This window comes from Sparus aurata, chromosome 11 (genome assembly GCF_900880675.1).
Source record: "Sparus aurata chromosome 11, fSpaAur1.1, whole genome shotgun sequence".
Lineage (NCBI taxonomy): Eukaryota > Metazoa > Chordata > Actinopteri > Spariformes > Sparidae > Sparus > Sparus aurata.
Genome location: NC_044197.1, coordinates 22,689,895 through 22,704,145, shown reverse-complemented (window position 1 = coordinate 22,704,145; position 14,251 = coordinate 22,689,895). Strand labels below are relative to the sequence as shown.

Here is a 14,251-nt window from a genome sequence, read left to right as displayed (position 1 = left end):
AGTGTTTAGTTGCACAAAACTTTTGAATGCCTTAACAGACAATAGAGCTCCAGATGGAAATGATAATAATGTTGTTAACTGGGGTGTCATGACAATATTATTGACCGTCTTCCTCTGCAAAACAGCAAGGGATAAGTGTTAGAAAGTCTTTTTTTCCCCATTTTATTTTTTACTTTAGATGCTGTGGATGTGCTACCAATTTTCACCCTCGGCTGTTAATAATCTGAAATGGTAAAAACATTTTTAGAAGGGCTGTTCTGAATGTCATTTTTCAAATTTTGAGGCCTCACTGAGAATTACCCATTAATATTTAAGCTTCATACCTTCCTCAAACTTGCTGTCGTTATTTTCTTGTGTACTTATCTAATAACTAATATCATGTCCAGGCACCTCGTGATGATGTGCGTGGGTTTCAAGACCAATTATACAAAGTGTTCTGTATTTGGAGAGTACGGACATATCGTTCTTTGTCATCAGAGCCGGGTTGACTACAACATACCTGTCCCACTTGAACGTGGGTGTCTTCAATGGAGTGGGAGTAACCTTTAATCAGCTGCTTCATCTGCCGCAGGTGGGCCTCCTCGATCTCCTGAAACTTCTGCTCACATAAACATGCATATGCACCCACATCAAAGAAAAAAGAAACCATTATAATATGAATCCTCAAAATTCCACTGTTGTTTAATTTATCTTTCTCTGTGGGCTGAAATCTTTCGCTGACCTTTTGTGGTGATTAAATCATTTCAAAACCAAGCAAGCAACATCAGAGCTACACTGACATCTGATATTAAACACAGCTGTTTCTTAAAGTTGCAGTTCCGGTAATTCATTATTTTATTTTTTCCACAAAATGATGCCATAAAACTTGTATATTGAAAGACTTTGTATTCCATTTTATGTGCTGTTTATCTCTGATCATAGATATCACTGATACGATGTTGTCTGTATACTTTGATTTTGTGTTTATTTTCTGGTTTTGTGTTTATTTTTTGCTTGTTTGTCTTTGGCATGTGTTTCGTTTACATCAAATTGTGTTTGTTTCTGATATTCTACTTAATTCACTGTATCTGCAGAATGGTTTGAGACTCAGGATCATTCAGAGACCAGCAGAATCCAATAAAATAGGGACTAAAGTGAAAACAGCCTTTAAAATGAGATCTGAAGATTCAGCCACAAAGAGGCAGTCAGCCAGCAGAAGAGGCTCCAGATTGCATGATCTTTAAACCAGTGATAATTCCAGAGGATTTAGTTTTTAAGTTTGATCCTTCTCTCTGTTCGGCTAGCTCATTTATCGCTGTCTGGTTCAGGGGGATTGTCCTGATATACTGCCACTGGGTTTTGTTTGAGAAGAGAGTGTGTGAGAGTCTTGCCAGTTTCTTTCCTCCACTGGGCAAAATCTGGGCAGACAGAGCAAACGAGACGAAAATGAGAAGAGAAAGAGAAAAAGATTCTCAACTGACTCTCTGCAACTGCTGTAAACTTACAGCAGGGCACTTCATTCCCATCTGTCCTGAGCCACCACTCCAAGCTTTACTGCAAACTCTTACTATTAGATAAGTCTGAATAGAAACATCTTTTCTTCCTGAAACTTGAAAGTGTTTTAGGATATTACATTATCTGATACCGCTATAATGGAGTTGTTCCAAGAACATCATAATCAGTGTAACTCCGGTACGATCATTTCAATTTACGAAAAAAGTGTTGTTGCCGTCCACAATGCTGCAATGTGTGAAATATGTGCAAAAAAACAAACATTTTGGAGATGTCACAATTATGATATGATTAAACTCTGAGAAAATTGCATTTAATTTTCACTGAAAAAAATAAAGAAAATGACTGATGTGATATATGCCTGGTCTGTACCGAACAAGCATATTCCCTTACATCTAATTTGTATTTCACTGCTGTAGCACCCCAACGTTTTATTTATGAATATTAATATATATGATGTGACACATTTGACCTTTATCAAAACCTGCAACTCCTGCGATTTGGATATTGCACGTGGTGTCCGAATAAAAAGTGAGTGCTTTTTCTCTCTATTTTTTATGTGCTCAGCAACAGAGAATATAGTCATAACATGCAGTAATGTGCAGCAAGAATTTATCTTGTGATCTCCTCGAACTTCAGGTACAATAAAAAAGTACCTTGGTCTCTTATTTACTGATCTGCATTTCTTCTTCGATCTTTTGACACAATTTTTTCTCCCAGGTTCCACATACCCCTTCATAATAATGAGTAGATCTTCCCCCCTTAATGCTATTAGAAGAGAAAATTGCTCACCAGAATTTCAGTCATCATTTGAAATGTAAAACACATCAGGATTTGTTCAAGATTTCCATGGCAACAACAACAGTAACCATGGAAGTGTGGAGGCAGTGATTAAAAGCAATAAGCGGGGTCCAGGATGTGCAGGATGTGCTGGATGTGCATGTGTTGTGCGGGTGGGTGGGTGTTTAGGAGTCGTGGGGTTGAGGTTTCCATTTTTGGGGAAGGCATGACCTAGGATAATAAATTGTGGTGGGAGGTTACAGAGAGGGTGAGTCACAGAGATGAAGAGATAGATAAAGCCCGAGAGAAGAAGAAAAACATGAAAACACCACATCAGAGGGTGGGAGCAGCAAAAAAAAGTGGCCCTTGTCCCAGATGTACTCAGAACTGACCTGGGAGGACTCGCTCATCTTCTGCTCAAACTCTCCTCCCACGCGATTGTACTTCTCGATGCACAACGCAAACGACTCAGCCGCTTTCTTAGACTTCAGCTCCGCCTAGTGAAAAAAAAAAGGAAAAGGAAAATAATCGCCTTTAGCTAAAGACTCTCATTCACAAACCTGACAAAAAAACCAAATAGCTCAGTGAATGAATGGGAATAATTTTGTGCGCTACAATTACATCTACTTCATTCAGTATTCTGCCTGTATCCACAATTCAAGAGGAGCAGAGTATTCACAGAGTGGAGGTCTGAGAGCAGAACAGTTGGGAAATGTTCTTTCCCATAATTGTCAAGACAGGATAAATCTAATTAACCTCGATATAATAGACACTCTTGTCTCATGAGTGGACCACAAGAAACAAGCATATGAGGGATTTTTTGGGGTCACAAGACAGACAATAATAACATCCAAGAGCTTACTTAAGAATACTGATGCAGGACACTTAATCCAATCTGTTAAGTTCCTTTTCACATCCAGCTGTCTACAAGACGCACTGAGAGACACACAGAGAAGCTCCGGACTTGAATGTAATTTATTTATTCTGTTTATTAGGCATTTACTTATTAATTCAGTCATTGCACTTTAACCGTGTACTTATTTATTCACTGCACAACAACTGTTTATTAAGGTCTGTCTACTGTCTAGAAGCTACTCCTGTACTTATTCTTTGTAGCATAACTATTTCTATATGTACATAGCTAAGGATAGATTTTTATTTTCATAGACTGACCAGATTTTATAATGCTGCTGAATGGGATTGCTACAAACAAAGTTTCTTTGTGTTCTTTATATAATGACATCTAAGTGCCAATTCTATTAACTTTTGGCGTGGATCCAGTTAGAGGACCAGATCAGAATTTTTTCTTGTTTGACTTTGCCATTGTCCGATTCATTAAATCTATCAGGGAATAATGCATGAGATCTTGATGAAAAAAGAAAAAAAAGGTACATTTAGGTTGCTGGTATCTACTACTGAGAACAATTTGATGTGGATCCTGATAAAACTCTGTATCAAGCAGATTTAAATATGTTTCATCTGATATTGGATTAGGCTTGATTGAATCAAAGGGGAATGTTTGGTGTGTCATTCTAGTATATTTATGCATTATGATTTTCTGTGGGATTCGGCAATCATGGTCCAAGTATTCATCTTAAACTCTTAACTATATAAATATATCTCAAATGACTGAACTTTAAGCTTAAGTTAAAATCTATTTTTTTTATAATCTAACTTCAGGGCTAACCGTTTTCTCATTTTAAACCTGGATTACTCACACTGGTACAGATATCATGCTGCGTAGCAAATAACACTGATTTTATATCAAGAATAAAGACCATAAAATAGACAAAGTGATATGGTTGCATTGTTGTAGCACCAGGAAATGTAGTAATTGAACCCCGATGTGAAATACAATTTCAGGATTAACTAAGAGCTAGTATTAAATTAATGGCAGTGTCAGATAATCGCAGGGTGAGTATATTTCTTCCGCAAAAGATTAAAGATGCTGCAATATGAACTATAACAGTACCACACAGTTGGAATAGTTAGATTATCCTATGTGACTGCAGTATGTTTTATTGGAAAGATATAGTGCTGCTGAATCTTTTAAAATGCTTCCGTACCGTCAGAACAACAGTCTCAATTCTACTGATATTCAGTGTACTAAGGTGGAAGAAGAAATCTCAGAGACAAAAGTCATACAACTCAAAACAAAAACTGATCTGCATGGCTAGACACAACAAGACATAAAACATATGTTCTTTTCCTAAACCAACCACTAAATTGTGTTTAGCATCTCACCTGTTTAACTTCTGCTCTGTACTGCCTTCAAAACAATCTTGAAAACAAAGAAAGCAGTGACTAACTTTCTCTAGTTCTTTCTGCGGAGCACCCTCCTTCCTGAGCCGGTCCAGCTCCAAACACTTGCCGTGGTAACCCTCCTTTGACTTCTGAAGGTGACCGCTCTGAACCTGCAGTGCCTGCACTGCCTCCACTGTCCCCACCATCTCCTCCTTTGTCTGGGTGACAAACACACACACACATACACAAAGACAACACATGGACATTCTATACAGATCATTAATGTACTTGATACTTTCAGGGAAACTGCAGCAATTACCATAAAGGGAGAAGACAGTAATTGGATTTTGTGTCAGATAAATTAGATCAGGATGACAGAGGCTCGATGCAGGACTCAGTAATGAGAAAATATACAAGTCTTGGTTCACAAACACATGCTCAGGGACAAAATTAATCAGCCCATTTTCTCTCAGGATAGTGGTACATCATCAGACATCCCTCAGCCTGGGTGCATACCTTGCGGTGAATTTTGACCTGCTCGTCCCCATACTTGTTGATTTCGCGGATGAGATCGTTCATCTTTCTCATTAGCTCGAGGTGGCAGAGGGCCAGTTTGTCTGAAGATACTCTGAACACATCCCACATGGGAGCAAAAGTCCTGGGAAATACATACAAAAGCATCAAACAAACACACAAGACTCAAACATTCATACTCAAACATTTCTTCTGATATAAAGACTTAATGTGTGATTATGAAAAACAAATGGCATGGAGATGTAAATTTCAAAGACTTGAATGAAGCCTAACAACTGACCACACCCGGTTTTGAAGTGGGCTCAACTGGACCTGTAACCACATACAGTAGCACCCAACAGTGTATTGAAGCAGTACCTTACTGCAGCAAGGTGACAAATAAAAACACTGGGGGTCGCTAAAAATAGGATTTTCTGCCATTTGTTATAGCTAAAAGGCCCTAAAAAGTTTATTTAAATCAAAAGTGTATTTCTTTAAATACAGTCCAGACTGAATAAGCAATGATCACAGTTAAAGTTGAAAAAAGAATTGTTATCTATAATTCATTAAGATTTTAACATTCAAACACTCAGCTCAGCTTCATCCAGACTGTGTGTGTGGTTTGATTAGATGTGAATGACAGTGGACCAAACAGCCAACTAAATGTCATGACATTTTTTATGCAAACACTGCTGTGTCCTACAGAGACGAGGTGATAAATTATATAAATACAAAAACTTTTCAAGTGTAATAACCAAAACTTTCTAACTCTGGCAGAAACGCTTCATGCAGGACCTCATTAGACACCTAATTGTGCTGTTTCTCACTTACAGGAATCAATTAGCATCACCATTTTGTCACTGTTCATTACTAAGTATCTTTAATAAGCATTTAAAGGTCTCTTATTATGTTATTATTTGTATGTATTAATTTTGTACTAATGTTTTTATTCTAGTGAAATATTTAACATACTTTTTAATTTTCAACAAACACATTATTTTTCTCAAATTGTTCACTGGTGCAGCACCTCTAACCACCCTCTGTCCAAACGATCATTGTAGCGCCTGTCCCTTTAAGGCCCCCCTCCAGAAAGGTCTAGGTGATTGGTCAGCTCTCACAGGTTTAAGCAAGCACTGCCCATTGCATCTATATTTGTGGTATCACGATGTAACAGTCCTGACAGTTCGTTTAAAGGCACAGTTTGTAAAAGCAGGCTGCGTGCATTTATATGTGGATTGAGTGCTTTGATACATAAACTGTATTTATGTAAATCTCACTCTCTACAATATGGGAACCTGGAAAAAAATCTGTCATATGATAGACAATATACATATATATATATTCAACCATATAGGCAAAATACCAGACAGGGAGTTTTTTAAAATCATAAATGTGGACATTTGGCGACGCAGATGGTCCTTATTTATATCTTATATGCAGCCATATGATCATAACGTTTATAATTATTACACTAACAAACACCTTCAAACAGTAAAAATTCAACTGTAAAGCAATGAAGGGGATGAGGGAGTGTTGTTGGGTGAGGTTTGTCTACTAATCTGTGATTAAATGGTGGCACTCACCCCTGTGGACTTCCGTTGCTGGCCATCTTTGCCAATTTGCTCATTGATTTGGAGTAGGTCTCCTCAATAGCAGCACTGCAAAAACAAGAAGGCAATTAACAATAACCTGAAATTTTTGGTCAAATAAACTTTAAACCCGTTTACTGCATGTATTACAATACATGCAGTAAACGGGTTTAAATGTATGTATTTGTGTATATGTCAGAGGATCAATGCATTTTTTTTCTTTGTCTATTAAAGCTGTCAGTAACATGGCAGGCTAAACAATGTTGGGTGCATTCTTTAAAATTATTCTGAATAAACCTTAGACTGGTGAATATAATGTACTCAAATAGTGCCTTCACACAACTCTATTGCCTCTGTTAATGGCCTCGTGTTACGTTCTCCATCTTGTTCTTCATTTGCCCCGAACTCTCCACTACTCCAGATAACAATTCATTTTCATCAGAGCTGGGTAAATGTTGCAATAAGGCACATTTAAATGATAAATTGACCTGTTTTGCAAGGCTGGGCATAAAACTTTAATAACCATCTGTAGACCCTGCAGAGAAACAACGAAGGCGCATTGATCCAAATATCCTGAGGGTGAACAGAACAACTTGCTCCTCACAAGTACTGAAAGTCACAATTAAACACAAACATTATTGGAATTGAGTGGTGATGCTGCAATTGTGTCGGTACTCAAAATGTATCAAAAGATTCCTCATAAATATTTTCAGTTTCAATTATACAGGATATTTCTTCAATGACATCTGTTATACTTAAATTAAATCGACAAAGTGATGTAATCAAATTATTTAGCTTGTCTATATACTAAGGCTGTATCCTCTGAACAACACCTGAATACCAACCCATAGAGGGCACAATCCATATTTGAATTTATGTGATGAACCAACATAGAAACTGCTCCTCTTGGCTTTATAATGCTTTAAAACATTTTAGTACATCACATTTACTATTTTATTTTACTCTCACTCCTCTCATGGTTCCATATCTGGCCAAAGCAGGCAGTTTTCTACTAAACAAGCTCCGAAAACTCTGTTACCTGCTCGAAACCACACAGCGGACAGACACAGTAAGTAACTAAACAGTGAGAATACTGGAGCATTGAGCACAGAGACAGATATTTCTCTCAGGGGATAGTGGAGGCCAAAAACAGAGCTGTAAGAAAGTACAGGATTACATTTGCCATGTGCAGAGAAACACTACAACAAATTAATGACAATAGTGCTTGTAAATAGATTAATTCCGAATCAGATCTGTGCTGACCTGACAGATAGCGATGCCTTTGCACTCCAAACTAAAAATTTAAACACATTAACCAGTGGAGTGTTAATTATTTTCACTTTGATTGATTAATCTTTTGAACTAAAACATGTCTCTGAATAGTGAAAAATGTCTGCTTCACAATTCACTAAACCCCAAGATGATGTCTCCAGATGTCTTGTTTTGTCCTTTATAGCAGCCCAGCACCCACATATATTAAGTTTACTATAATATAGGACATAGAAAGCTAATTTTCACAATCAGGAACACAACAGGTACTTTATTCAATAAAGTAATATCTGACATTGTCATTTTTCCTCAACGAAAGGCTGCAACAATTCATTGATTATAAAAATAGTTCTGTATTTTATGTTAGTGCACTGCTGGATTAACTAATGGTTTGAACCCCAAACTAATTTTTTAAGACTGACGCTTATTGTCTCGTTAATATTAACAGTTCTCCACTAAAGTAGCTATATGTCCATTTAACTGAGTACCAAGGTGAGGGCAGTGAATGTAACATGCAGTAACTCAGAAGCCTTAAGACTGTGGTTGGAGTTGTTATGGTAATTTCACTGAGTGTTTCATATTGTCTCATACATCAAAATGACCTTTAAGGCAAGTGGAGCGAGAAAGACTGAGGACACTTATCAACACAATTGCCTTTCCTCCATCCTGCGGGATTACACTCAATTTTACCCACAGCGCCTCTATTTCATTTCCTGACTGCTGATTTGTTCTTTGCTGCAGTCCAGGCAGATAAGTGAATTTCCCCCTGCGAGGAATGTGCACAGGCGCTCTGAATCAATGTCAGGATTATATCACTGGTCTGACAGTGCACACTGTGTTCCTTAACTTCCAGCTGTGAGAGGACAAACTCCTGTGGGAACCTCATTGTACACTCAATTTACTCACTGCTAATCACTGATCAGAAGACAGAGTAGTTAATTTAACAAACTACCTACTTAGAGAAGAACATTTTAATTGGGTAACCGGCTACCTTGGTCGTGCCTGTCAAGCCTTCCGAGTTTTTACAATAATAACAGTGGCAGATTAACCACTTGAACTTCTTAGTAATTTGCGAATAAATGTTGTTGATTTCAGCAGATTTCTAGATCATCAATGTCGATTTTGGAATGTCAGGAATAGAAACAGTGGCTGGCATATTTATCAGATGTGGCCAGCTAGCTAATTAAGCTAATGCTAGCTTAATGAGTGAGTTAAAAGTGCTGTCTTTAATATTTACAGCTCACTAGTTTTAAAACAAAAAGTCTTATAAAAGGGTCTTTAATATGCATTCGATGGCTACAAACATAATGTCCAGTTAAAAGACGGAGACTCAAGCTAACAAATCTCTGACAAAGACATTGTCAGCAATTTATGATCCATGAGAAAAGCATGGAAATAAAGAAACATTGACTCTTGACATTGTCGGACGAAAAAATGAATGAGGTTTTAACTTTGGGAACCAGAGGTGTCTGATAGCTCCTCTTAAGATGTAACTCTAAAATTAGATTATTGAAATCCAGAAGATGCAAACTTGGATAAAAGACGTACAGTGGTAATTCACCTATTCAGACTTATGTGTGAGAGTTTCTGAGAGATAGAGCACTTTAAAAGTAGCACTGTGGTGAGGACAGAGGTGAGAGATCAGAGTAGAGAAAGACGAGTGAAGCCGTTTTAACAAAGAAAGACTTGTTTGAGTGTTCCTTCTGTAAAGCGCATTCTGCCAACAGGACTTTGAAATGATTAAAATTATGGCAATAATCATGAATATTTTGTTTGACACGGTGAGAGATGAAATCCAAAACAGTTCATTTATATTCTGACCATTTCACCCAACCTTTGCACAATCTCTCGTCTTTCTTTACAAGTGAACAGAGTAAAGAATGTAGAATTTCTTCACTCGAGTCCCATCACTTGCATCACCTCCCACACAAATATTCACAAATACACACAAACCTTACCTCTCACGGACAAACTCGGCTAGCTCTTTGGTTGCCAGCTGGCCATGCTTCATGTTGTGGTAGAGCACGTCAAAGCCGGCATTCTTCTCCCCCTGCCAAGGTACAAATAAAACACACACACACACACACACATACCGTCTGTTAGCAGCATGAACCGCAAACCAACATGAGACAGCTAAAGAGATAAGAGATAAGAGAGAGAGTGCAGCAATATCACAGTTGTGATTTTAAGTATTACATTTTGCCATTGGTATTCCTCCAAAGGCTATCAGACAGACTTATCACTGGCTCCCAGGAAATATTTCACCTGTCTGTCATCAATCGCATACAGAACATTCAACAAACACTTACCGCAACTAAAAATTATATGAAACCAGCTTGGGATTCTGTGTAGATTTGGAAACCAACTGATGAACTACACAAATGGAAGTTTGATCGACACTGACATCAATAGTGCAATTTATAGTGTGTTGGTCTTTTCATCGCTTTATGTGCAGCAAGGGGCCACCGCACAGCAAACAGGTTGGAATCGAAACTTAGCCTCTGCAGCGAGGAGACAGCATCCGTACATGCGGTGCACATTGTACTAACTGAGCTACTGAAGTTTTACCTTACAAACATTGTGTTGCGCAGTTGGTCACAATTGAAAATTACAGGCCTGTTTTATTTTTTTTTTTAAATACACCACTAAAGGTTGGAGATTGGCACCAGCACTCAAAATATTTCCGACAAATGGTACCTGGCAAAAAAAAAAAAAGGCTGCATAAAATATTTTTCACTCTATTGGCTTTGTTTATGTAGTACAAGTTTGCTCATAATTAGGAAGTGATGAACTTTTAATCATTAGTATATAAACAACAGTCACAGTTTTGTTTAGATATTGACACCAGTTATCTGTGTGCTGATTGGTACTCAGTACAAAGGATAGATGGATCCAAACTTTAGCATTCTTCCTGTTATTGGATCAAACGTTTTTTGTTTTGTTTATTTGGTCTAATTCCCAATTAAATAAACTCATTTTAAAATGTGCCCTGATGCTGCTGCCTCTCTCTGGTACCAAAGTTATCATAAAATGTGTTGGAGTATGAAGTATGTTGGCCTCCAAAATGTAGCAGAAAAAAGAAATACCCAAATGTTGACCGTCAATTTAACTGAAAATAAACTATCTATAGATAAATATTGACAATATCAGTTATCGATCTAATTGATCACTAATAATTGTTGCCAGCCCTGAAAAAAACATATGGTCAATCTCTACTCAATTCATGAGTGAACACACTCACTGTAGTGATTTTTTAATTTAAATGTTGTTGTATTTATTAATAGTCAACATGCTCTTAGGCATCTGATGTACAACATTAACTGACACTTTAAATGTAAAACATGTCTGTCTAAATGTTGGTTTGGAAAAAAGAAGGTTTTTGTCGGCTAGACGTGGGGGAATTGCCTTTCTGTTCACTGTTCATCTGACAGGCATAAAAACCTCAAGGTGACAAAGTGAGGTAAAATGTGAGAAAACCTCGACGTTGAGCTGTTGTTCAGAGAAGAGTTGCCTACCTTGCAGCTAAGCAAACTTAACAAAGACCACAGCGCTGCCTCACACGCATCACTCGTAATTATCTACACCCACACCTGTGTTAACTTAAGTCTTCATAATCCCCAAAACAGCCTGACTGAGGCAGCATTATTACAAAGGGCTGTTTCTGAAGCCTCGCCACATTTTTCAGTCAACAGACGGCCGGCTGTGTGTGCAGACTTAGACACAGACAGCTGCTTCTTAGGACCTAAAAATACCATGTCGGAGGAGAACAGACCAGTTCCCAGGTACCAGGGGAATGGTTGGAATGCCAAGAAAGGGTCACCCAAAACCACACACACACACTCACACTCACACACACACACTCACACAGCATGCAAAGCACTCCCAGTGGTCAGGACGAGAAACAGTTGTTTGTAGAGGCGTCTCAGACAGGTTGATGACACAAGAGCTGACAGAAAACACCAGGCGAGCTCTGCCACTAAAGCATCACTGCTGAAATCAGCTGAAGATGCTCACCTTTTCTTCATTATAAATAATAAAGGGCAAACATTCAGTCCAAAATCTCAATGCACACCTGTGTACATATTCATGCAAAAATAGTCTCCATAACACGTGCTATCTAATCACAAAACGTCAGTTTTTGACAAGTTAGGAATGAGACTTAAAAATCAACTGTCTCACACATTTGTCCTTGAAAGTAAATTTTCAAGAAATATGGCCAAACATTCTCTAAGTCCAGCTACTCATTTGTGAGCATGTGCTTCTCGTCTTTGCTTATATGAAAGTAAACAGTAGATTTTCAGCTGTTTGTCAGACAAAAAAGCATTTTGAAAAGTCAACTTGAGCTTTAGGAATCTGTGAGGCATTTGATAGATCAAACCATTAATAATGAAAATAATCATTAGTGGCAGCCTAGAGCAGATACAACATACCCAATTTCCTATCAATCTTTTAACCTTCACCTGTCTAAACTTAGGACATGAATATGAACTGCCTTCCTGCATCCCTTTTTCTAGAGCCTGGCTGAAAAGTTGATATTATTGGTCAATATTGGCATATTATAGATATATTGGTATCTGCGTATATGTTGTCTGTTATGCACAAATATGAAGTCTCTCTTTTTGTAAGGTCATTGGGATTATTCATAATAATTACATTTGCAGTGAAGTTTAATGTTTTAGTGCACTGCTGTCATGTTAGACACTAAAGTTTATTTTTTAACTGTAACACATTCCGTCTCTGTCACATCTTTTTGCATTTGATAACTGCATTTGAGAGATCATTGCAAAAAAGAATGTGTGAATATCAGGCAATATAGACATTTTTTACTTTCTAATAACAGTATCAGCCCCAAAAGCAAGCATCAGTTATATACTTTTTACATAATAAAAACAGCAAAAAATTACAAGGTTGAGGTAATATTTTTTTTGATGTTGAAGTTTTTGAAGGTCAATTCTTCTCAACCCAACTGAATCAGGGTGGTGGCAGAAATCATATCTCATATATCTGATTGTATTACACAAACTTTATTCAATGAAACAAAATCTTCATCTGTGAAGATACCATAAGTGAACAGCGAGCTTGTTACGTGCATCAGATGTCTATAGACCGCCATTACTGTGAATACAAATCAGATATAATTTCTGTCATTGTGGTCTGACACTTTTAATAAATGCCATGTAGAATAATTTTTAAAATAAAACCACTAATGTTGCAGTCTCATACGCCACTACTTTCAGATAGTTTAATGACTCAAAGTAGACTGAAGTACAGTTTTTTCTCTTTGGCTCTTGTCTTGCTCAATCACTCCGAACGCAGCATGACACATCCAATATCAGTCGTGTTCTTTCTTATTCATGTTCAATCCTATTTTCTACTCTTCTTGACAAAGGGTTTTGTCTTATCACACTGTGGCTGAATGCTTTGACATTAGCGTTTTGTAAACAATAGATGGGTGTTCTGCAGGCAGCGTGGTGTTGTTCACTGATGGGGGCAGTTGGCAGACGCCTTTTGTTGAAACTCTACCCTCGCCACAGAAAGGTGAGCTGCCAGTCTAAGGCTTTAACACACACACACACACACACACACACACACACACACACACACACACACACACACACACACACACACACACACACACACACACACACAGCACCTGTCCACCACTGCTTGCAAGCTAGTCTGTCGGCTGTATGCAAATACAGCTCATCCATTTGTTGTCAGAACATTGATTATCACGGTGCTTAAATGGATTTGCAATTGACAATGATGAAATATACTCTGTTCTCAGATAAATAGGTTTGGACTTTATTGTAGAAGCAGTTTAAATGTTTTACATGTTATATTTAATTTTGCAATTGATTTAATATCTACACATGACCTCGCCAGGAAAACTGAAAATTAACTCAATATAACTTCTCATAAAGTAGTTTTTAATCCTCGACATGCAACCATAAGTGTGCCATTTCATGCCACTGTCCCAGAGCCTAAAGTGAAGTCCTTAAATTGCTTGTTTTGTCAAACCCACACTAAATAAACTCTTCATTTAATATTATAAATAACAAAGAAAAGTGGTAAATTCATACATTTGAGAAGCTGGAATCAGCAGATATTTAACATTTTTTGCAATTAATTGCAAATTGATAAAATTGATTAATTGCAAACAATTAATTGATGAAAAAAAAAAAAAGTTGGCAATTCTTTCGATCAACTAATCGTTCCAGCTTTGACACCCCTGAAGCTTCTAGTACTTCATTAGAAGTGTTGGATGATTTAATTTAAAGCTTTGTTCAAAGACCCCCCCTCTTATTGCCACGTTTTCTCAAAATCAACAATCTGACATTCATCCACATTTCACACTACAACGT

At 37.5% G+C, this 14,251-nt stretch overlaps 1 protein-coding gene across 2 annotated transcripts in view; it reads right to left on the bottom strand.

Annotated features, from left to right (window-relative positions):
- The window catches only part of fcho1 (FCH and mu domain containing endocytic adaptor 1), a 61,506-nt gene that overhangs the window by 19,702 nt on the left and 27,553 nt on the right, over window positions 1-14,251 (bottom strand). The window contains exons 3-8 of one of the 2 annotated variants that reach the window (XM_030432748.1): window positions 9,845-9,936; window positions 6,612-6,686; window positions 5,032-5,173; window positions 4,581-4,733; window positions 2,664-2,768; window positions 500-598 (exon numbers count right to left, since the gene is read on the bottom strand). In XM_030432748.1, coding sequence (XP_030288608.1) covers window positions 500-598; window positions 2,664-2,768; window positions 4,581-4,733; window positions 5,032-5,173; window positions 6,612-6,686; window positions 9,845-9,936 — 666 coding nt within the window. The remainder of the gene's footprint in view (window positions 1-499; window positions 599-2,663; window positions 2,769-4,580; window positions 4,734-5,031; window positions 5,174-6,611; window positions 6,687-9,844; window positions 9,937-14,251) is intronic. The other variant, XM_030432749.1, reaches the window with a different exon arrangement.